Consider the following 25,900-nt stretch of genomic DNA (forward strand, 5'->3'; position numbering starts at 1 on the left):
GATTGTACTACTACTCTATTTGCTTGTTCTTTTACTGTTTAATAAATATATTTGGCAGATAATACCAAAGTCATTATTCTTCCACCTTCCAAAGACAAGGAGAAACATGAGATTGTACGATAAAATCAACAGTTGAAATAATCTGAGGAAGGTTCAATCTCTGGTCACACCATGAATTTACCTAGATATGTGGACAAATGAAAATAATCTATGGGACATAGAAAGCCAGGGCTCACCTAGGAGCAATTTGAAACATGGAAGCCAAAAAAATTTGAATAAAATCACTAAGTAATCCTAAAAAATTGAACAGGCGTCAACTGTTTTGCCCACAGAGCTTTCCATTACTCAGTAGAGGAAAAAAGTTGATTTATTTCCTCATCCAGAGTCTTACTTGAGATATATTGTACTCATGTCCCCCATTCCATATTCACTCTCCAAGTTATTGCTTATATTTACATCATACCATTTCAAAGATCTACATCATTTCTTGTCACAATCTTTTCTCCAATAAAAATAAAATAAGCTCCGAGTCTCTCTTCAAAGCTTAGAGCCCCAAGTGCTACAATCTTCCTTGTTGCTCTTCTCTCTGACTCCTATTTGGCATAAGCAGGACAGAGCAGAACTGAAAATTAAACCATTATTATGACAAATAAAAAAGAGAGAGAAAGAAATGCCAGTTATTGTTTGAAATGTTTCATTCCAAAATACCCATAAATCACATCGGACTTCAAACAAAATAATTAAACAATGTGCTGTGTAGCATAGCAGGCACAGTGGAGACACTGCGCAGCTGTGCATTGCGTATACCCACAAACTAAGCGCTTTTTTATTGCCATTTCAAAAACAGCATAAGACTATATTAAATGAAACCTCTGCAGCCTGAGGTATTAAACCTGGAAGGAAACACTGCCCCAGAAGGCAACGGAATTAGTTTCTAGCTCAGCTCCATGTTTCGAAGCACTACATACGATATTCCTCAGGTCACCATAAAAGGCAACACATTTACTGTAAGATCGAGATAAGTTGGCTGAAGAACACTATGATTCATTCTGTCGGGACTAAGTGATATTACTGTGTAGATGCAGTATTTTGATTTCAAGCATTAATAGATTATATTTGGACCTAAGTTTCTTACCCTTCAAGAACCCGAATAATTAACACTTTGCAAGCACTATAATGCACTCACATTGCAAAGCACCATTAAAAGAAAAAGATATTTTACATTTAAAATGAAAAGCAAAGCAACTTTGATTTTGAAATGAGAACTGGTAGCGGTTGTCTCGTGGGATGTGTGTTCATTCCTCAGAAGCTGCATAATACGGAGATCCTCGATACAGTAGGCACATTTCTGGATGGATGACTTTGCAAAACAGTTGCCCTCATGTTAAGCCTGGAAAGTGCTGAAGTCACCTGAGCTTCTTTTCCCCCAAGGTACACCAATCACACGGCATTGGGCTGCGGTAAGCCCAATGATGTGGTGTACCTCGCCTTCCAGAACTTTTGGCAAAGGATCACACAAGAGGCTATTCATCAAATTCAAAGCTGTGGGGATTCTAGGCAAACCATGGGAATGGGTAAGAAACTGGTTCAAAAGGTAGGAAACCAGTGTTCATTAGAGGAGTTATGTCAGATTGGGGAGGGGAATGGAAAAGTACCGAGTGGGGTGCCTCAGAGTTCAGTGCTGGGACCACTACAGTTTTTGATTTACACAAAAGGGCTGGATTCAGAACCTCAAGGTCGAAGATACCAAACTAGTGGAATCAAAAGGGACAGCTCTGAAATTACAGAATGAGTTGGACAAGGTATCTAAGTGGGCAGAAAAATAGCAAATGAAATTTAACACAGACAAATGTAAAGTGTCATACATTTGGAAAAAAAAACTGGACAGCACACTTATTCCATGGATGGTGTTGAAATAGGTGGGGATGAAGCTGGAAGAGATCTCAAGAGTTTTAAAAGACTCTACGCTAAACATTGTTTAAGCTAAGAGTAGGAATAGACTGGATGTTAGGCGGTTCTGCTTTTCCCAGAGAGTGTGGAGCCTCTGGAATACATTGCTGGCTGGTGTGGTGGATGCTGACTCTCACCCTCCAGAGGGAGCTGGACTGGTTCTTGACTGGGGCAGAGATTGCATCATATGTAAGGTAAGTGTCTTTATGGATAACACTTGGTCCATGTGATCTCCTGGATGGTTTTGATCACCTGAGGGGGTTGGGGAGGAATTTTCCAGCGTATTGTATCCCATGTTTTTTTTTTGCATCTTCCAGATTACACAGCTGCGGGGGTTGGTGGGGGGGGGGGGGGTGCAGGTCGGTGAGTCTGTAAGGAAGTGGCTAGCTATGATGGTCTGACCATCATGGTGTGGGCAGTCTTAGTGGACCAGCTGGTCTTCTCCTGCCTGTCAATTTTGTATCTTCTCAAGTCTAACTGACGCAAAGTAGCAATCGACAAAGCTAATAGAATATTAAACTGCATAGCCAAAACAGTACAATATAAGTCAGAGGAAGCAATGATCAAACTTTATAGTGCTTAGTCAAACTGCACATTGAATACTGCATGCAGTTCTGATCTCCAAGAAACAAGGCAGACATTCAAACACCAGAAGCAGTGCAGAGAAAAGCAAGGCTAATCCCCAGTGTCAAGGGTTTGAGTTATGAGAAAAGACTGTATCAACTTGGTGCTTTCACTCAGGAAAGGAGGTTTCTAAGAGATGGTCTTAGAGGTATACAAGACTGTTAAGGATGTGGAAAAGGTTTACCCGGAATATTACTTTAAATTAAACAGAGAGTAGAACTAGGGGTCACCAGGGATCAAACTAGAGGAGGGTACTTTTATAACAAATATCAAGAAACGTTTCTTCACAAATGTTTGGTTTCTTCATCAACTTGTGGAATAAACTTCCAGATTGACGAGTGGAGACAAAAGCCCTGGAATCATTTAAGAAACAATTGAATGCTGCAATAGAGATGTTAGGATCTCTTTGGATGGATGAATAAAATGGCCCAAATGGCCTTCCTCATCCATTATTATCTTATGAGAATATCCATTTGAGGCACTTCTGAGAGAATATAGGAGTTCCTTTTACAGGTGGTATTGCATTGTTGATGGCTTTACCTGGGGGTCTGGTGTATTCTCCTCACCATCTTGAACAATGAAATAACCAGTAGATATAATAATGGGTGTTCCAATATGCAGTCTAATGGATTTGCATGACTCAAGAGGAGATCTTAAAAGATATTGATTGGAAAATGCAGGAGGAACCTATTCCAGCTGTCGATTCATGTTGGTATTTGGGGCTTCTGGTGGGTGCTGACTTCAGCCTCGATATAGACTTTCAAGGCTATGCTGAGAATGGCACTAATGATAACCAAGCACCAGTGCTGATTCAGCTTTGGGTGGCCAAAAATTTCTCCTACATGGCTTGCACCTCCCATGTGTACAACGGAGTATCCTGCACTGCATAAATCGCCTGAGGCTACAGCTCTCCTTCAGACATGAGGAGGGCTTGCCAACATTCATTTACATGCTAAACTCAAATTATCAGAACATTCGATAAATTAAAAAAGAAAACTTTTGTTTTTCAGTAACTTACCTACAACCATTATATTGAATTCAAATCCTTGTTTCATAGCTTTCCTCCTCATCTGTTCAAGAATGGAATCAATACCCACATATCCAAAGTGGTCAAATCCTGGCTTCTCATTTGGCATGGACTGTTTAACGCCTCCATCTCGAAAAGGTTCAGACATAATGCTGGTTTTGATTGAGCTATTTTCTGCACCTATCAGTGTGAAAAAGAAAAAATAATTTATATTTATAGATTATTAAATCATTGTTGCAATAATCACCGTACTGCTACAAATCTAAATGAACTAATCAGTAAGAGATTAGAGCACAAAAAAAAGACATGAGTCAAGCAGAAAAAAATCTGTAATGAAGTACGACAGTAGGTAAGGGCTTGTGCAAAAGTTGCTCTTCGAACCTTTTAAGGTAACTGGCAAAAGAATCAGAGGCAAGATGGGGAAACTTTTTTTTTCGCAGCGAGTTGTAATGATCTGGAATGCACTGCCTGAAAAGGGTGGCGGAAGCAGATTCAACAGTAACTTTCAAAAGTGAATTGGATAAATACTTGAAAGGGAAAAATTTGCAGGGCTATGGGGAAAGAGCAAGATTGGATAGCTCTTTCAAGGAGTCAGCACCGGTACGATGGGCCGTATAGCCTCCTTCTGTGCTCTATCATTCTATGATTCTAATTCCTAGATAGATAACTAAGGTCAAAACACACATGCACACACCTCAAAAGGGTCTGTTGGTGCTCTTTCTGTACGCAATGGGTTTATGTTTTTCACAGGCCCCGGATTGGGAAAAATAAAACAAAACAGGCTAATATTTGAGGGTTAAGAAATAGAGGGGCTGGCACAGGAACCTTGATATTTCAGGGGTACAAAATATAATTTCAAACTGTTCAATATTTTTAAAACTCCAAAAATCGACCATTAAGGCAAGACGGATGGAGGAGAACAAATCAACATCTAACTGCACAGGCAAAAATATTAAAAATCTGGAAGAGTCTGGACTCAAAAACAACAGTTGCAGATATTTTGATTTAATCAAATAATAGCCCCAAAAGTGTCTTGCAGGATACTTCATTAGGTTTTTGAAAAGAGGTGTTGCAGATTACATCTACCATAAGCTAAACTTCAAGAAAATAGAAATAAACACTGCAAAGTTTCAAACTGCGACAGATAGAGCATTTTCTATAGTGTGTACAGTAAGCCAACACGTTCAAACATTTCACAAGCAGGCTATTTCTAGAACCAAGTTTACTGCACGGTTTCCCCAATATGGTATCAAAATCCCTTACAGCACAAATACCAATTTAAGTGCCACATTTTAAAGGAACACCATTCTCATGACAAATGAGCAAACCTGGTCCATTTGTTCAAGGTGCAATCATATATATTGCTTTCAAATGCATCATTGTAGCCAAACAGTTTTGCCATTAAGGAGAAGCCCCTTTAAAGATTACAAGTCGTTATTTTTTGTAATTTCAACCACCAATAAAATGGCAGCTGGTGACTGCAGTTCACTTCAATTTCATTTTAGTTACAATATTATGATTCAAAGAGATTTGCAAAGTTTGAAGTAACACAAAGTTTATTTTACAATTGCCTCCTGAGGGCCCAGGGATCTCAGAAATTTTTGTATGCCGACCAGTACTCTGATCTATCCTTTCCTCCCTCCCCCAAGAGTTAAACCAGGTTTTTTTTTTAAACATCTAAGGTGGGCTTTCAAGATTGAAGTTTCATATAATCAAATTATTTATAAGTGGCTTTTACTTGACAACAGATTGAAAAAAACTGCACCTTGGAAGGTTTTGATTGAATACAAAACAAGAGGCGTTACAATTGACCAGAATTATGACAGCAGATATATCTCACTCTCTGTAGCAGGTACTCAAAACATTGAGATCTTTCACAATGCTACTTAAATAGTCATAAACAAACAAAATTCCTCAAAACAAATAATCAGTATATAAAACCCATCCTTCTTCTTGAAGCTAAAGAGCTCAAGTAATGGGATGAAATTCTTTGCTTTCTATGGTGAAGTAGCAGAGGCATACCAGGGAATCAGACTTTCACATGAAATCTGCACAATCTTGCAGTTAATCTGCGTGTTGGAAATATTTTGATAAGGACTGAACTGTAAATCACACCCCATATCAAAGTGTTCTGGATTTACCATATTACTACAATGTGGTACCAAATGATATTATGCAATAAATAACAATAGGCCTTGGGTATTAAAAAATCAAATAGAAGTCAGAACACCCACACTTTATTCATTCAATTAATATTCCTTTTACATATTTTGAAAAACTAAAATATAATCATAGACGTAATTGAACCATTACATGTCATATGAGGAAAGGCAATGGATTGTAAAACACATTGGGCCGGAATTTGCTGTAAAAATAACAGTGAGGCTAACAACATCACCGTTATTTATGTACAAATCGGACAGCAACTTCCAGTGACCGCACATGCGGAGTTCAATGCGGAAATCTGGAAGTTGCTGTCCGAGATGCCTTGCTCCTCCAAAAGCTGAGTGAAAACGGTTTCTCTGACTCACCATCCACAAGTATTGAACGACGTGAAGTTCCTGTACTTAGCTTATAGATATGGACTAAACTCGCCAAAAAAAGCTAGGGCTTGTCTATTTGTCTATTCCTGTGGAAGTACTCTTAACGGTGTGGTAAGTCTTAATGACTGCCAAACAACCTCTCTAGCACTGAAAATTAACTTTTGTAAGTGTGGACTCTCATTCCTTCAGCTTTTAATTATTGAAGATTTTTTAAAAATTAAATAAATTTTTTTTTTACATTTTCTGTGTCTCTTTTCTCTCTCTTAATCCAATCTTCCCCTCTCTTTATTTCACTTTCTGTACCTGATTTGATATTGAATTCACTATTCTAACTTACACTTCCTGGTTCAGACTCTGCGCTGCTCATTAACGATTCTTCAATCACATTGGTGAAGGAGATACAGTTGCTTGCCTTGTTCACACAGATCCCAGATGCCCTGTAAAGGGCACCACGCTGTTTGGCTGATTGCAACCTGCCATGCAAAACCCCATGGAAAGTCTTTGGGCAAATGCAAGTCTAACAAACAGCTGGTGCCGTTCGTTTGCCGCTCAGAGCAACATCCAGTCCATAAAAAGTCTTGGAAAATGTGCCTTTTTACACTAAAGGCTTTAAATTACCAACCTTTGAAACACTAAAATCTTTAAAATGCATCTGCACACACCAAGCAATCAAAGTTATGGCCCAGATTTTGTTGGAGCGGAGCACCTCATGGCGTGCAGTTAGATTTGTTTGTGCACGTTTAGATTGTAAATTTTTTTCCCCTCAACCTGAGGCAGGGACAGGGACGGACAATGTTACAGAGGTGGAAGTAGACGTTCTTGGTGATGGAGAGGCTATGGGGTTGGAAGCTCATCTCAAGGCCAATTAGGACACCAAGGTTGCAAACGGTCCGGTTCAGCTTCAGACAGTGGCCAGGGAGAGGGATGGAGTCAGTGGCTAAGGAACGTTGACAATGTCCTCAGTCTTCCCAATATTTAGTTGGAGGAAATTTCTGCTCATTCTGTACTGGATGTCAGACAAGCAGCGTGACAAATCAGAGGCAGTGGGGGAGGGGGTGTCGAGAGAGGCGGTGGCGAGGTCGAGCTGGGTGTTGTCAGCATACATGTGGAGCCTGAAGTATTTTTGAACGATGTCACCGAGTGGCCAAGGAGGGGGTTAAGGATAAATCCATGGGGGATTACAGAGGTAATGGTGTGGGAGCAGAAACAGAAGCCATTGCAGGTGATTCTCTGGCTACAACTGGATAAATAAGAACAGAACTAGACAAGAGCAGTTCCACCCAGCTGGACAACGGAGGAGGGGCATTGGAGAAAGTTGGTGTGGTCAACCGAGTCAAAGGCTGAGGACAGGTCGAGAAGGATGAGAAGGGATAGTTTACCATTCTCATAGTCACATCGGATGTCATTTGTGACTTTGATGAGGGCTGCTTCAGAACTGTGGCAGGGGTGTAAACCTGATCGGTGGGGTTCAAACAGAGTTATGAGAAAGATGGGCACGGATTTGGGAGGCGACAACATGTTCAAGGACTTTGGAGAGGAAAGGGAGGTTGGAGATGAGGAAGTAGTTTGCAAGGATCGCGGGGTCAAGGGTGTTTTTTTTTGAGGAGGGGGGTGATGACGGCAGATTTAAAAAGGAGAGGGGGACAGTACCTGAGGAGAGGGAACCGTTAACAATATCAGTTAACATGGGGGCCAGGAAGGGAAGTTAGGAGGTCAACAGTTTGGTGGGAATAGGGCCGAGGTGCAGGAGGTGGGTCTCATTGACAAGATGAGCTTGGAAAGGGCCTGAGAGGAGATAGGAGAGCGCAAAGAGACATTTTATTTGTATTGACAATTATGAAAATTAGATATGCCAAATTACAATGGGATAAAAGATAGGCTGCTTTAAAGCTAACTATTTTTATAAATATAAAATTTCTTCTGAATAAACTTCTTTACTGAAAGAATATTCCCTTTCACTAACAACTATGGAATAATGCACAACTCACTAATATAATCACAGCCACAATAAAGACAAACATAGAAACATAGAAAATAGGAGCACGAGCAGGCCATTCGGCCCTTCGAGCCTGCTCCGCCATTCAATATGATCATGGCTGATCCTCTATCTCAATACCATATTCGTACTCTATCCCCATACCCCTTGATGCCTTCTGTGTCTAGAAATCTATCTAGCTCCTTCTTAAATATATTCAGTGACTTGACCTCCACAGCCTCCTGTGGTAGAGAATTCCACAGGTTCACCACCCTCTGAGTGAAGAAACTTCTCATCTCAGTCCTAAATGTCCTACCCCTTATCCTGAGACTGTGACCCCCTCATTCTGGACCTCCCCAGCCAGGGGAAACATCCTCCCTGCATCCAGTCTGTCTAGCCGTGTCAGAATTTTATATGTTTCAATGAAATCCCCTCTCATTCTTCTGAACTCGAGTGAATACAGGCCGAGTCGACCCAATCTCTCCTCATATGACAGTCCTGCCATCCCAGGAAACAGTCTGGTGAACCTTCACCGCACTCCCTCCATGGCAAGTATATCCTTTCTTTGGTCAGGAGACCAAAACTGCACACAATACTCCAGGTGTGGTCTCACCAAGGCCCTGTATAACTACACTTCTTTTACACTCAACAAGTCTTTACGTGTGCAACAAAAGTCAAATGGACTCAAAACAAATAAAATAGACTTGCACAGATTTTCAGGTCTTTCAACCTGTTTCATTCCTCCCCGTGCCTGCAGTGTCTGTTGCTTTTCCCTCCTTTTCTTTTTTCTCCCAACTCTACTAAAATGCTTGCTTATTTTGCTTACACCAGAATCGTTAATTTGTCTTTTCTCTGCAGTAAATGACTGGTCTGTTGTCTATTACCAGTATTTGTTGTTTTAGACTTCTAGCATAAAAGTCTCGCACACAACATTTTTTATATAAAGTAAGGGGAAGGGTGGGACAGGCAATATTGAAGAAATTGAATCCCAGCTGAGTTGTAACAAGGTATGACACAATCTGCAGCAAATATTTCTTAACTGTTAATATCACAATGCTGCTGAATAAAGGTGTATGTTTTATCTGTTTGTATCAATTACCCTGGTCATTAAAGACAAGGTCAGTGGTACAATGATTTACAATGATCACTCACTTTATGGCTCTTAAACAAAATGCATCAGAAGTTCAAAATATGATTCACTGTTCAGAAAAAAGTTATCCAGTTCTATCATAATTAATTAAAAAGGGCAATCACTTAGAGGCATTAAGCAACAATTAGTATAATAAAATGCCATTAGCAACCAATTATATATATTGCAAATCAATTATAATACTTTTCTAAATTATGACCAATGTTTAGTACATGTACTCTATAAAAGGAAACCAATCTGATGCTTGTAAAGAGCAAACACAGTTTGCAAACGATTGCTGAATTCCTCTGATGTGTTTCTTGCTGCTTGTTCCTAACGTTAAAAAAAGTTACATTCTTGGGGGGTGTGGATTTCAAAATCCAAAGTATTTTAAATTTTGTGACAAGATGGGTCAAGAAAGTAACAGAAGTGTCCCAAGTTCAATGTCTGATTTTGCTGAGTCAGCTGGGATGGCAGTAGCAGCACTATAACTGGACTCAGCTCTGTCCACCTACATACATGCTAAATATTTATCTCCCATGACGGTGTTCAGGGGAAGTCAACTGGTACATTGTTTTATAATAACAAGGGTGTTATTAACAAAGTGTTACAGGAATTAAGTGTAACACAAAGGAAAAGCACACTATATGCAAGGCATCAATATGTCAATAAGTAAGTTTGATGTTGCAGGAACACAGTCATCTCCAAGTTCCCCATCATCCTGACTTGGACATATATTGCCGCTCCTGGGCCAATATCATTGAATTCCATACACCTCATCGTGGGAGCACCATCACTGCAAGGACTGCAGTGGTTCAAGGAACCGGCCTGCCACCACTTTCTCAAGGAGACTAAGGATGGGCAATAAATGCAGCCTTTCAGCATTGCCCACATTCTGAGAACAAATAAAAAAAAAAGGAGTCATGTATTCTCTAACCTACCAGAGTGCATGGTAGGAGTAAGATTCAGCTTCAAGTCAGAATCAAACCTGAGCAGGCACCATTTTCCCCCCTTCTGAAAGTTAACCTTCATACAGCAGGTGGGGTCTGTGGCTGTAAGTGCACTCATATCAACAAAGCAGTGCATGTTTGTAAATGTACACACAGCAATGATTTTATTTTCATTTGCTTGTAGTTTTGGGAGAGGCGGAAATATGGGACTAGGTATTCTTTCAAGTTATAGTAAATAGGTGAAAAATCTAGCTCATGATCTGTAGAGGATGTGTAAATATTAGATACCTGTTAGCCTTGTGGGGAGTGGGAGAATGTCATGGTCACCCAGCTGTCAGCTAAGCTTTTGTTTTAATTTGTTCTCAGGATGTGGGTGACACTGGCAAGGCCACATTTTATTGCCTTGTTTACCCAAGGAGGTAATGGTGGGCCTTCTCGAAGTGCTGCAGTTTTTGTGGTGATGATGCGTTCACAATGCTGTTTGGGAATTTTGACATGAATTGAGGGAACATCGATATATGTCCAAGACAGAATTGTATGTGACGTGGAGGTGCACCTGGAGGTGAAGGTGTTTCCATGACCTTGATGTTTTTGTCCTTCTTGGTGGAATTGGAAGGTGTGGTCAAAGTAACCTTGGTGAATTGCTCCAGTGTATCTTGTAGATAATGGCTGCAGCATATACTGTGTGCTAGAGGTGCAGAGAGTGCATATTGAGTCAAGTGGAGGGGCACCAATCAAGCAGATGGCTCTTTCCTGGATGGGGTTAAGCTTCTTGAGTGAAACTACAGCTGCACTTATCCAGGCAAGTAGTGAATATTCCACTGTACTTATGATTTTAGCCTTGTAGATTGTTGAGGATTTAAAGGGTCAGGTGGTGAGCCACTTGTGAGTATACCCAGCCTCTGCCCTGCCCTTGCAACTATGGTTTTGATCTAGCTGGTCAATGGTGACCTCCATGCTGTTGGAGATGGTTATAAGCTGGCATTCATGTGGCATGAATGTTACCTGCCACTTGTCAGCCCAGGCCAGGATGTTGCCCAGTTCTTGCTGTGGAATGGCATGGGCTGCTTCATTATTGGAAGATTTGTGAATGGAGATAAACACTGTAGAATTGTCAAAAAAATAGGTCCAGTCCTGACCTTTAGACAGATGAGGTGTTTGATGGAACAGCTAAAGATGGTTGGGCTGAGCACAGTGCCCTGTGGATCATTCCTCCAGATATGACCTGCGGTTGTCATGATTGGCCTCCAACAACGACAAACATCTTCCTTGGCATCAAGTATGATTCCAACCACTGGAGTGTTTTCCCCTTGACCGCAAGGGTTTGCTAGAGTTCCTTTAAGGAGATAGCGGTCATATCATGGGTATGGGCTTGACCAAAGCACAGTGTGGGGTATGTAACCTTAAGGTGGATACATGTACCTTATTCCACCAATGATTGGACATCACTGATCTCAAAGGGTCTACTGAGAGGTATACAAGTACTTACATTATGGAAGATGGTTTTTCTGCTTATTCATCTCAATATTTGAATTTTCAAACTTTCAATTCCAGCGTCCAAATTTATTGGAAAGCTTACTTTTAATATTTTCACTCTCCTCCCACAAAGAGTGAAAAATGGCACAATTAACCAAAATACTAAACTACTGCTAATTATCAAGATAACTGCAAGGCTACCATCAACCATAAAAAAAAGTCAGTGTTTTGGGGATCACAATGCGCAATTGCGCTGACACATTAATGAAAAAGACAAGGCATCTGAAGTACATCTCAAGTGGTGTGAAGTGGGAAGAAACAGATACTCGTGAATCTGACAAATTTGGATTTCTGCTTCAAATTGATCTCCACAAATGTTTCCGAAAAAGGTGATGGGCAACTTCCTACATGGATAATGGATCAGTATGCATAATTTGACAAATCATTCCCAACAAAACACCAACCCTAAAACAGAGGGTGGTGAACCTGTGTATTACTGTGCAGATGCAGGATGTGCAAAACTACCAAAATTCTAGGATATTATGCAACTAACCTGCAGTCACGAAAACATTATGGTTAATAACTAAAAAAAGTCAGGAATTATTGCAAAATCCAGTCGCCTAATAATGGATTGATAAAATCCAAGATCAGGAGATAGCACTATATTCCATAATACTAAATGCCTTTTGCAGTCTCTATGCATCTTTTAAGGAATAAAAGGTTCACGTGGTATACAGATATATTGTAAAGAAACAAAAACATTACTATTATCAAGCAGATTAGAACTTACCAAACCCCAGTCGCTAGGTTCTTTAACTTTGGCATAAAGTAAAAGCCACAACTACTTGTTCTAAGTCATGTGTGGAGTTCCAAGGAATGAACAAAGGGGTATTAATACAGGAGTAATCATTACCCACTTTACAATGCGAGTCATCAATCAAGGGAGAATGTGTTTTGGGTTTGCTGTTCGACACAATATTCAGATAGAGTTCAGAGTGGGCAAGTTCAGTATTTACCAGTAATTTTTTTTAAAGAGATTTTGCAACATGAACAGGAGATGATGATTCACGGCAACACTTCTGTTTGCAAAAGCTAGAGGAATTCCTAATATTCCAAACCAAACTACTTTAAACATTGACCGCATTGATACATTTTACCAGCATTTATCAGGGGTCTTAAATACTATAGTAATTTATGTAGATGCAGGAAAAGCAGTGTTTAAAATCTGCTCAATATGATCTTGAAACTTAGTGGGGGGGGGAATTGGATAGCGCCTATTATTGGGCAGGGGTAGCGTGATCCGCTCTTACTCCGCGCCCAATGGCCCCTGCACAGGCAGGACGAGACTTTCATCAGGCTTGAGGACTTACCTGCAAGCAGCGTTCCGAATCAGCATTGAATGAGGATTCAATGCAATTTGCACTTTCCACCAGCAGGGGGAGCCCCAATCTCTTAAAGGCAGGCTGTCTCTTAAAAAATCTCTTAAAAGGTAGGTGGTACCTGTTATTTGCTGAAAATAACAGTCTGCTGTCTGCATGGAGTCTGAACGGAGATCAGACTTCGCACATGCAAAACACAGATGCAGCTCCTGTCCCTATGTTTACAAACTGATGAGTTATGTTAAAACACTGAATAAAGGTTGTGCGCTACTAAATCCCACATCCTCCAATCTGCATGCCAGACCTCACTAATCTGCCGATCTGAGTTTGTACCAGACCTACCAGAGTGCGTGCACCAAGGTTCACTGCTGATGCACTAGAGGCCTTGGTGCAAGAGGTGGACAGAAGGAGGGACATCCTATATCCACAGTGGTGGGGGGTGGGGGCAAGAGGCCTTCCAGACATATACCCAATAAGGCAGTGGGAGGCAGCGGGGAACAAAGTCAATGCCAGGCCCACAGCATCATGAATATGGATGCAGTGCAGGAAGAAGTTCAATGCTTTGACATGAGTGGTCAAGGTGAGTGCGGTCAACTGTCAAGTGGCATCTCCTACTAACTGCACCACGAGCCACATCCACTTGCTCCACGCACTACGCACCCCCATCACCCACATACCAACAAACTCTTTCCATCAGTAATCAATTCTTCCAATCAGATGCTTCTTCTCACCCTGACACATTATCGCTCTTGCAAGCCACCAACCCACAACTCACAGGCCACACACACTGGCAGCTATTTAACCATGACAGGCACATCATCCAGACACACATCCCGCTTTCTTGCAGGAGAAGGTGGCGCATATCAGGAGGCAGCAAGTGGCAGTGGCGTTTAGCCCCTCGAGCCTGTTCCGCCATTCAATGAGATCATGGACCTGTGACCTAACTCCATATACCTGCCTTAGCCCCATATCCCTTAATACCCCCCCGTTCACAGAAATCTATCAATCTCAGATTTAGAATTCACAATTATGCGAGCATCAACTGCTGTTTGCAGACGAGCATTCCAAACTTATACCACCCTTTGTGTGTAGAAGCATTTGCAAATTTCAGTCCTGCACGTCCTGGCTCTAAATATTAGGCTATGTCCCCTAGTCCTAGTATTCAAGTATAGGAGACCTCCAAAAACAGTTACAAATGTCTTGGCAGCCAGAAGCAATCGTCCAGCCACTAACCTGTAAATCCTGCATGGTCCCTTTAAATAGTGCTGATGGGGGTCCTCCAGGCACTGAGACACGTTCAAATGGTCGGGGTTAAGACTATGAGTTGAGCATTAACTCCCAAAATGGTATCTATCACTTTAAATCAGCATTGCACACTGACTCTATCCATTTTCTCCTTACTTTACATGTTTCCAGTGTCTGCACATGCTCTAACTCCTATAGCAAGATGGCGTCCGGCATATATCAAGCCAAAACAAAGGGCGCCACACAGCCCAATTTAGCGCCCTTAGTGTTTTTCAGTATTTAATTAAACTGAGTTCCTAGCTTTCTCGCAGGCTGTACTTTTTGTATGGAATGTGAGAAAGACTGCAAAGTTAGGGGAGCCTTAAAATGTAACAATCCCTCCCAAAATCACTGTAAAACACTACACAATTCATTGATAATTATGGTTTTAAAACAACTGCAGCCCATGAGAAACAGGCAGTCCCAAATATGAATAATTAGCTTCAAAACAGACAGGCACAGACCCGATAGCATTGTCACCTGAATCAGAAGATTGATGGTTCAAGTCTCATAGCAGGACTTGAGCATGTAACGTAGGCTGATAATCCAGTGTAATACAGAGGTAGTGTTGCATTGTCATAGGTATTGTTCTTTGCATGAGATGTTGGACTGAGGCTCTATCTTCCTGTTCCAGTGGCTATTAAAGATCCCACACTATGATTGAAAAAGAAGTAGAGGGTGTTCTTTGTGTGCTAGCCAACATTCCTCTTTCAACTAACTCCACCAACAGCAGATTATCTTGTCAGTCATCTGATCGCTGTTTTTGGGATCTTCCTGTGCACAAAACAGCAGCCGCATTTGGCAATAGGACTGTAGTACTGCATTTGAAAATAATTGCATGTGCGTGTGAAGCACTTTGAGGAGGTTTCCGAGAGATGTGATAAGGTGCTGAACAACTGCAAGTTTATCTTTCCATTTATCATCCAATCTTTCATGAGCTAGCGCGAATGTTTTAAAATAACACTTCGTCTCAACTATTTTAAAATTATTCGCCAACATCAATTACAAAAGGGAGAGAGACAGAGAGAAAGCTGACCTCCAATTTGAAGAGGAAATCGTTAATGCTACTGTCTGGAACTAATTCATCACATTTTTTCATGATACATATCTAAAAATCTGCTCTACATTTGACAAGGAAAAAAAATCAAACAAACACTTCCCTCTGTCAGAATGCTGATTTTGCACTTTTTTTTATACTATTAATCCTCAACCTGTACAACTAGGAAAGAATGGCCAATCTTTATATCTTTCTCCGCACCCTATCATCCCCCATTGACCACCATCCTGTGTCGTATCTGCCTGTCAGCTTGAGTCCTATATGCTACTAAGTACCTTTACTGACTACCCCCTCCCATCCTTCAACCAAGTGTCATGAATCTGCTACGACTGCACAGCAGTCAGCATTTTTGCAGTTATATGCCTAAAACAGTACATTACATCTCGAGCAGTATTTTACAGCTCCTGAATATGGCATACAAACGTCAGTCCCCTCTGTTATAAATTCTCTTCATTTTATGCACACGTGTTGACGTTAACCACAGCTTGGGGGTCAAGTTTCTGCTTTGGACTCAATCGGGAAATTGTACACAAATTGGACTGGTTAGGCTCAGGTTTCCGCTAAAATTCATTTGCATAATCACAAATGTAAATTCGTCCACAAATCAACGCAATCGGGTAGCGTAATAGAATGTAACAGTTTCTCTTTTCTTTAGAAAATATTCCTTGATGTATCTAAGAGTGGTAAAACCGGTGCAGTTTTATTAATACAGCTGAAAATAGCTTTATCAGCAAAAATAAGCATTTTTAATAAGGTTGTCCAGTCCTCTGCCTGTAAGTGACCGGATATAAAAAAATCACTGAAAATGCCCTAAAAACTATACTGAGCCATTTAATAGTTTCATTGGAGTACACTAGTCAATTTCTTAGTAAATTAAATATTTTTTTTTGATATGAAAAAGTTTGAAAACCTGCCGACAAGTGCCTGTGTGCCCAAGAAAATGGGGACAATCTGAAGAGCCTTCCCGAACCAGCACAACCGGCAGAAACGCCTAATGTTGACCTGGGGGTGTGGCCGGTTTTGAGAGCGAGGCCTGATCTGGGTGAATTGAATCTTGAAACAGCATAAAAGATCACGGAAAACACGAACACAAGTGGTTTTGAGTGTGACTCACTTGCGTTTAAAATTACCCGATCTCTTGCGCTGGTTTGGCCGATTCAGCCAGGATTGTGCTGATATTATTAACGGAAACAAGTGGAAAGTCGTCCTCTTGGTGCCTATTTCCTAAACATGAATTTTGAATGATTTTGAATCTCATTGAAAATTCTCAAGCGATGGAGTCAGAGGTCCATGACATTCAACCTAATGAGCAAAAATAAAAATGCCGTACTCTGAGTGTTCTGGGTTATATTAAAAAAATGATCAATTATTTTCCCTCCCAATATCACACCACAGTCCTTGGTCAAAAGGATGAGAAAGGTAGCCTACATTGATGCTAATATCAGCTCATAAGCATTCATTCGTAGCTGCACTAGAGTTGGCTGGGGTGACTATACCAGAGACTTCCCTTTCTACATACAGATTTATTCCTGCCCTCTGATTGTTATCTCTCCCAAATGGCCCAGATAAGATTGGGAGCTTCCTTTAAGGAAAACAATAAGTGTGAACCTGCATTCTGCTGTACACTGCATGTCACATTGGTGTACCAGTTGAGCAAGTAGGCTGCCTGAATATTTAAATTATTACACTCCTTGTTCTAAAAACAAAAATGTTATAGAAGTTTTATTACAGCCATAAATATAAAAGAAAAATTAAGCGTAAATCTTCAACTCACATGTCTGAGCCATTAGATGCAGTGAATGTTGAGACAGAAACTATGTGCATAGTTTCCAGCCCACAGAGTATGAAACAGACATTTCATGACTAACACTAAGAGTTAAACTGTTGCTAAAAGAATAAGCTTGTATTATGCATACAAATATACAAAGAAGTGAATTTTATTTTTTGCCAATTAATCATGCTTATGAACTTTTGCTGTAAACCAGTTCTGACAGCAGAGTTTGTTATGCTGCCAAATTATTTTTAACGGTCAATTTGACCATAAGTATGGAACAGTTTTTGATAAGCTGACAGTGGATCACTTAACATCGTAATAAGTTGTCTAAGTTTGATTGAGAAAAGCTGCCAGCATTGGAATATCAGTCATAGTTTGATGGCAGGCGCCTTGATACCGAAAGGGATTACAACACTGTCTTTTCACATCCAAGGCCCAGTTGGCATCTAGCCCACACTGAGTGGTATAAGAGCCTCCATTCTCCGATGGGGCATGATTGTACAGTACACTGGAACACTACCCTTTCATTTCTGGGTTGCGGCTTTCAATCCAGCTGAGATTGATTCGGTCAAACCTTCTCTTTCTAATTGCTAAGGTTGAATTTATTCTGGCCTTAGAAGGATGCTTCCGCCAGTTCATGACATGTGGGTCTCACACACCTGTCAGAAACTCCAGTGTAAACTTAGACTCAAGACTGGCAATGAGGATATTCATTTTTTAAACTACTAATACTGAGTGCACCAATATAGCACCATTAAATTTTCATTTAGGTTGCCACTGGGTACAAGACAACTAGGGGCACGAGCCCCCCTCCAATGTCAGTGTAAAAGTACTTTAAATGAATGAAGGTTGAACAGACTCTACCTAGTTCTGTGAGGCATGAGTGCAGTGCACAAAACTGCCATAAGCACTAGTAATTGGACAATCTGACTTAAAGTGTACAATGATAGATGCTGAGGGAAATGTAAATATTACCTGGTGTAATACAGAATACTCTTCCAAGTCTGGAATTAAATCATTTTGCTGGGATAGTACAGACTTTGATCCTATATCTAACCATTCAACAACTTCAACTGGGACTGCTTGATAATGGCAATGGGTCCAACAAGTCTACTAGCAGGACTGATGATCCTTATTCAGGTATTAGTGAGTCCCAGGAAATAAAAAAGCAAAATAAGCAGACAGATAGCTTTGCCTTGGTTCTAAAGAAGGGAATGGCCATTTTGAATCCCTTTGTTATGATTAAGCTATGTAAAATTTAATTGCACCACGTCCCATTGTGAAATCTCTACACATTAAAGAAAGAACCTGCATTTAGAGCACCTCTCATGACCTCTGGACATCCCAAAGTACTTTGCAACCAATGAAGTTTGTGTTTTGGTGTGTTGTCCCTGTTGTAACACAGGAAATGCAGTAGCCAATTTGCCGACAGAAAGGTCCTACAAATAGCAATAAATGATCAGATGTTTTATTTTGAAGTGATGTTGGTTGATATTGGCCAGGACACCCAGAGATCACCCCATGTCTTTGCCAGAGTTCCATAGGATCTTTTACACCCACCTTAAAAAGGCAGACTGGGCCTCCGTTTAACATCTAATCTGAGGGACGGCACCGGCAGTACAACACTCTTATTATGCTCTAGGAAGTGCTCAAATCTCTGGAGTAGGGCTTGAATCCACAATCCTGATTCAGAGGCGAGAGTGCTACTACTGAGTCAAGGCAGACACATATTGCTGACACATGTTACTATGTTTACGCATAAATAAAAGTTTATGTTTATAATGGAATTCAGTGGTGCCAGAAGGAATGATACAAAAGGAACCTTAGAGGCAAATCCCATACAATGTTTACACTGATGTCCAAACTGGGTAAGAAGATTCACTCCAGCCATTCTGAAATCTGCAGTCTTTACTTTGTTTCAGATCTTTTAACTTCCGAACTCTATCTGCATAAAGTGTGGACGGTGTCAAGGCCATTTCAAATCCTTAGGTAATAAAGGTTACTGTCTGCAGTACATTCTTTGCATTTCATACATTTCAATCTCCACTACTGCCTTCGCAACAACAATTTGCATTTCTATAGCACCTTTGACACTTCAAAACACTTCACAGTGTAAGGGGGGAAATAATGGGCACTGAACCAAAGAATAACATATTAGGATGTGTGACCAAAGGTTTGGTAAAAGAAGTGGGTTTTAAGGAGGGTCTTAAAAGGAGGCGGGGGAGGTGGATGGATTTAGGGAGATAATTCTAGAGCATAGGCCTTGGCGGTTAAAGACATGCTGGGCAAAGGGAGGGGGTTGTACAAGAAGTCAGAGGAATAAAGAGCTAAGGTGGTGGGGAGGGTTATAGCACTGGAGAAGGTTAGAGAGATAGGGAGAGGCAAGACCATGAAAGGATCTGAACACAGGATTGGGAGCCAATGCAGGCCAGCAAGGACAGGGTTAATAAAAAGACAGGTTCTAAAAGTTAATCAGCAACTGAAGAGAATAATCTGCACTATTCTTAAATTGAAACAGAGCAGAATGTATTATACACATGGTAAACAGACATAACTGAGTGTAATTACAATTCTTATAGAATCATCATCTCTACTGAAATGTATGAGTTTTTAAAATCAATATTTTTAAATTGTTCCTTCATATGCAATGCTAAAAAAGGTCATGGTGTCATCTTTTGGTAAATGCCCTCCCTCCCTCCCCGCCTAGTACTGGCTGTATATGCAAACATATATGTAAGGAATAGTTTGCTCGAGTTTCAGGGGAGGGGAGCAGCAAAACAAAAAAGACTGCCTATTTTTGCAATTTTCAGCCTTTCGGTCAGCATATCTCTATGCGCACCACCTGTTTTTGACTAAATCTACAACAAAAGACACATTTCTGAACAGCTCCGAGCCTGTCTAAGGCTGGCTTTCAAGGTGTGAGACTAAAATAAATGCTTTCAATTATATTCGGAGTACTCTCTCCAATTTCTTTTCTTTTGTACGTATTAAGAAATCCTTTTGCGAGTTACTAAGCTGAAGCAAGTTGAACGGTGTCCTCTTTCCGTACTACATCAAAAATGGATGGAGAGAATGGCAAACATATCGCTATTTTCTCATGGGTGCACAATAACACTGCTTTTGCTAATCACATCAACCTGAATTGCAAAAACACATGGATCAAATGCAAGTTCTTTCTTTCTTCTCTCTCTTGAGTTATGTTAAACTTGTAGAGAACCTTGGTTAGACCACACTTGGAGCACTGTGTACAGTTCTGGTCTCGATATTATAAAAAGGATATGGAGGCACTGGAGAAGACACAAAAAAAATGAATGAGGATGATACCAGAACTGACAGGTTATACCTATCTGGAAAGATTGAACAGGCTGGGGCTCCTTTCTCTAGAAAAAAGACTGAGGGGTGACCTGATAGAGGTCTTCAAGATTACGAAAGGGTTTGATAGGGTAGACGTAGAGCAGATGTTTCCATTTGCGGGGGAGACCAGAACTAGGGGCCATAGGTATAAGATAGTCACTAATAAATCCAATAGGGAATTCAGGAGAAACTTCTTTACCGAGAGTGGTTAGAATGTGGAGCTCGCTACCACAAGGAGGCGACTAGCATAGATGCATTTAAGGGGAAGCTAGGTAAACGCATGAGGGAGAAAGAAATAGAAGGATATGTCGATAGATGAGGTAGGGAGGGAGGAGGCTCGTGTGGAGCATAAACACCGGCATAGACCTGTTGGGCCGAATGGCCTGTTTCTGTGCCGTACAGTCTATGTAACTTATTCCCTCTATCTGCCCACATCTATAGCTTTCTATTGCGCATGACCCTAAGAACCTCCTGAACTAATTAAACCAAACAAAGAGAAATTTGTTCAAAGCAGCATGCATGACTTTTTAAAAATACAGCAGAGTGCTTTAATATATGCGCAAGCATATATTATGTAAAAGGTAACCTGACAACACTCACTGTCTAGGCCCACACATGAAGAAATGCCACTTGCACTTGGGAAAGGTACTGAATTGCCGTCTGCACTCCTGGAACTGTAGCCAGGAAGCATAAGCACCTTTAGTGGGAGGCAGCAAATGGGAGGGAAGAAAAAACACTTGTGCTTTCACACAGAACAAATCAGGTTTAATCCTTGGGTTAGCAACCACACTGAAGTATAACAATTCCGCACAGCTTGTAGGACTGCCCTGCATAGTAATTTACTGAATTAAAGACCCTGAGCCATTGTTTGGTCAAATAGCCCATTATGTGGCTTACAAGAAAAGGACTTTGGTAAATGGATGGGGGGCAATTTCTGAACTTGTGAACTCAAGCAGGCCATTTTGTTGAATGATCTATACAATGCTGCCCTCGCTGATTTCAAGCAATTTTCTGTGTGTTCTTGGGCATTCATCCAATCATCACCGAACTTACAGACAAACATATGTTGACAGTCAATGTTGGAAAATCAAAGTTGACCACCATAGTTCTCAAAAATGCTAAGTAGTCACATATTCTGTTCCTGTTCTAAGATTCCCAGTTGTCACTAAAGCAGCTCAATTACTCCTGATTGCACAGAATGTTTTAATTTATTAACCAAATTTATAACTGTAAAGTATTAATTTTTTGGCTCTTGTATTGTGATCAAGCAAAAGCCACTCAGTATTGATAAAAGCATTTATCATCCTATAAATGTTTTCTTCCTCCTTACAGATTCTCCTGCACCATTCCCTAATCAAAATGGTAGGCAGGCCTGCTCCTGCAATTGTACTGATCCTAGTTAAACTGTATAACTCAGAATAGGAATTACTAAGCTCTGGATTGTTATATCTTGCCTAGTTGCTGAAACAGGCTTATCCAGAAGTTTAGATTAAGTACAACCAGTGAGAAACTCAGACCTCGAAATGCAATCGCACCAAAAAATGGGCGCACAAGGGATGGGGGCCACGGAAAAGTAGAGCTGGAACCTCATTGTAATGAGACAAGTATGCAGCCAGCGCCACCCATGCTGCTTAATGGCTGCGTGCCTGTTTGGGAAGGCAGAAAACCGGGCATCGCTGCCGCCACTTAAAGGCGGCCAGTCCTTTTTAAACGTGAGGTGCACTGTGGCTATAGACAGGAGGAATCAATCTGCAAGGTGGAAAATGCTTCCAAGAACTCCAAAGAGGGGTTCCAGGCTGTCGGAGGCTGCGCTGGAAGTCTTGGTCCAGGCTGTCGGAAGGAGGAGGGAATATCCTGTTCCCCCGCCGGGGTGGGGGGTGGGGGGCGAAGGTGAAAAAGCCCCCCTGGCAACACCTCGGAGGACTGTGGGAAGAGGCGTCCAAAGAGATGCATGCAAGCAGCTTCGTTCGCAGGACATGGCTGCAATGCCACGAGAAATTCAATGACCTCACCAGAGATGTCAAGGTAAGAATCATTCCTCTCACCCCAATTATTCTCTCCTCTTACCTGCAGCCCAACTATTCACAACATTCCCCAACTATTCAGAATATACCCCCTTCTTTTTTGCAAGAGAAGATCGCACACGAGGCAGCAGGCTGTGAGCGGAGAATCCAGAGGTCGCCTGCACACCCTCTCCCCACTTGAGGAGGATGTTTTGGACTCAAACGTGAGGCAAGTAATGGCTGTGGCGAGTGGCATTACTGGAGAAGACGTCACGCAGGGTTTCTTCACACCTTATCCTCTTTTTCCCCTTCTTACTTCTATCGCACCCTAAACAAACTGACAAACTGCAGCTGCTTTCCCTTCGCACTAAAAACTAACCCTTGTCCCTCTCCTTCATTTCAGATGCTGAAAATATCAAGGTCCATGTGCCAGTACAGAAGTGGAGGGCAGCCCTCGAAGTTGCAGCGTCACTCGATCTGACCATAGCGAGTACTGGCTCAGAGACTGACATCATGTGTACTTTACAGGATAGGCTAGAGGAGGGATATTTATGCCGTAAGTCAGAGGCACAAATGTGATGGAGCTAGGACACTGGGACAGGAGGGTACAGGTGCCAGTTTGCTGGAGGGTGAAGTCGCATCTTAGCCCTACTGATTTCGAGGACCCATACTACCGATGAAGGCTGATGGGCATACACCATTGAGAAAATATTAAGTGCACTGGGCAGCCTGCCAGAGAACTTGTGTACAATGGCTGAGAGCATGCAAAGTCCAGCTCCAACTTGTGTCGGGGAGCACGGGGACCATTACGTCAATCATGGGGCGAGTGGTCACCTCCATGAACATGATAGTGTGGCCCACCACGATGGAGCCTTTGGCGACAGCTCTGACAGCTTCCACGGCAGCTTACATTTCTAGTCAAAAGGTTCATTGCTCGTCCAATAGCCTACTATCCAAGATACTTTGCACACAAGATCAAGTTTTTGTTCACATGAATCACGTGTTTGCCTGTGGAGGCAGACCTCTGCTCTGAGCACTAGTGAAAGTGTATCGGGAGAAAGGCTGTATTATGAAGAACAAAAGATCAGCAAAGCAATATTTAAAGAAAGAAGGCAAATGAATAAAACCAAAAAAGCATCCAGGAGAATATGAAAAAAGAAAAAGAGTGATTAAGAAAAGCAATAAAACTAAAGCAAAAAGACAAACAAGAAAAATATCACTTTGGACTAGTGCCTTTTATATATGCATGTGTTTGTACTTATGTGTATTCAGGAAAATATGCAGGAAAACCAAGCCAAAAATAAGCACAATAAATTCATATATGATGGAAAAATCTGATCATGATATGAGAGCTTAGAGCAGAGATGGATGTTTATTTATAAGCATAATATTATTCAACTGAAAAATACATTGGTCAGATTGGAAGTCCAACAGCCAGACTATTAAATAGAATTTCAATTTATAATTAGTTTTCTCTAGATCCTAGTCACATGAAGATCTACTAAAGGGCTGTAGAATTGAATAGCAAGACACACACAACCCTAAACCGCCACAACTTTGGAAAACAGATCTTCCACCAACCCCATGCTTTCAAACCTGACTCTGCTTGATTTCCCAGGCTTAGTGTCATTTAATTATGTTGAGTGGGTTCCCAGCAGGATTCCAACCTGCACTGGACAGCCTACCTCAGGAGGGAGGGAAATGACTATTGCAGGCTCCCAAGGCCTGCAGCAGTATTGCGTGGCTAACAATCTCTGGGGCAGCCAAAGAAATTTGGAGCAGAGGGAACATAAATCGATCGATTAGACTCCCTTGGGCCTATGAAATGACCCCTTATCATACTGGAGCAATGGCGTACACCAGGAATGCATGGTGTTCCTAGCATCCAGTGATGCTGTGGAGCAAATGACAAGAAATTTGTTAACGACATATTCCAGTAATTTTCATCTCATTATATTAGGTCCTCCATATTAAGGTGGATGTATTTATGCCTAAGTCACTTCCGATGGGAAATGCAGGAAATAGCAGCAAGTGGTGGGGAGCCATGCGAACAGCTCCCAGCTTCCCCCACCCACTGGAGTCACGTTACGGAGCCAGCTCGACTCCACAGTAAAACCTGCCCCATGGTCTGCTAAGGAATGTTGTAAACAGATCAAGGTTTCGATCAACTGCTGAAAAAAAATGGCTAATTTGCAACGTTCAGTTCCCCAGCCCATTTAATCATTTGCTCAGCAATCAAGACAAGTGCATAAATGTTTAACCAAATTCTAAGACCAATTTCTAAAACGTACTGCTATTGCTGGTGAAATGTGGCAGCAGATTTGTTATAACAGAGTAAGCTGAGTATTAAACACTGGAGGATTGGGGAATGTTTTTAAGCTTGGATCAGGAATTTGCATGAGTGTTACACTTGGACACGAACGTTATCCAGTAGGAGTGAACGGAAAGTGATTTAGTACATTGGGATTCTTTGCTTCGATCAGGTATGTGCTGATTTGGAATTGACTGCCATTGTAATTAGAGTGTTATAGGGATGAGTGGTCTGAATCTGGTCCATTTTAGTTTGTTCACAAATACTTGGATTTGATCAATTCACTTCAGGTTCAGATGTACCTGTCCATCCTTTTATTTTCATCCCAGAATTTTTATTCTGGCACTGGTCACAACAGAAAAGCTCCTCAGCACAACCATTTAGATTACTGAGCAACACATTGTTGTTGTTGGTTGCGAAGAGGAACGTTCCGTCTGAACAAAATACTTCGCAACCTCACCTTAAAAAAAAATCATTATCTGCATATGGGCGTCGCTAGCAAAGCCAACGTTCATTGCCCATCTCTAGTTGCCCTCGAGAAGGTGGTGGTGAGCCGCCTTCTTGAACCGCTGCAGTTCGTGAGGTGAAAGTACACCCACAGTACTGTTAGGTAGGGAGTTCCAGGATTTTGATCCAGTGTAGCTCTTATGTTAAAATATACTAGACCCATATTAAATCCACAAAGATGATGTGACTCATTTTACAGTATAGAAGACAGACCGAGTATTTTATGTTAATTACTGGCTTATTTTTTAATCTTAAATTCATGAATAAAAATCAAACATATAAATAATAAAAAGGGTCTTTGTTCAGTGAATGAAGCCAGATGGATAAACTATTCTTTTAAGTATTATCACATGTACAAAATGTAACTGGAATCAATGAGTTCTTCTTTAATTATTCTATATTGTATGCCAAAGAAATTCCATTATTTACTGCTGGACCTTATCTGTGTTGGTTTCAACGTCTGTTTTGCCACATCATCTGATGTGGCTCTGCATTCTCCATCCATACACTGTAGTGCAGTTCTCCCTGTAAAGAGAATATCCAGCTGGAAATCTAAA

At 41.2% G+C, this 25,900-nt stretch overlaps 1 protein-coding gene across 6 annotated transcripts in view; it reads right to left on the reverse strand.

Moving 5' to 3' along the window:
• Nucleotides 1–25,900, reverse strand: part of LOC137341190 (septin-9-like) — a 233,772-nt gene that overhangs the window by 43,539 nt on the left and 164,333 nt on the right. For all 6 annotated transcript variants that reach the window (XM_068004217.1, XM_068004213.1, XM_068004216.1 and 3 more), the window contains one exon: nt 3,593–3,781. In XM_068004217.1, the coding sequence (XP_067860318.1) occupies nt 3,593–3,781 (189 nt within the window). The remainder of the gene's footprint in view (nt 1–3,592; nt 3,782–25,900) is intronic.

This window comes from Heptranchias perlo, chromosome 23, assembly GCF_035084215.1.
Source record: "Heptranchias perlo isolate sHepPer1 chromosome 23, sHepPer1.hap1, whole genome shotgun sequence".
Lineage (NCBI taxonomy): Eukaryota > Metazoa > Chordata > Chondrichthyes > Hexanchiformes > Hexanchidae > Heptranchias > Heptranchias perlo.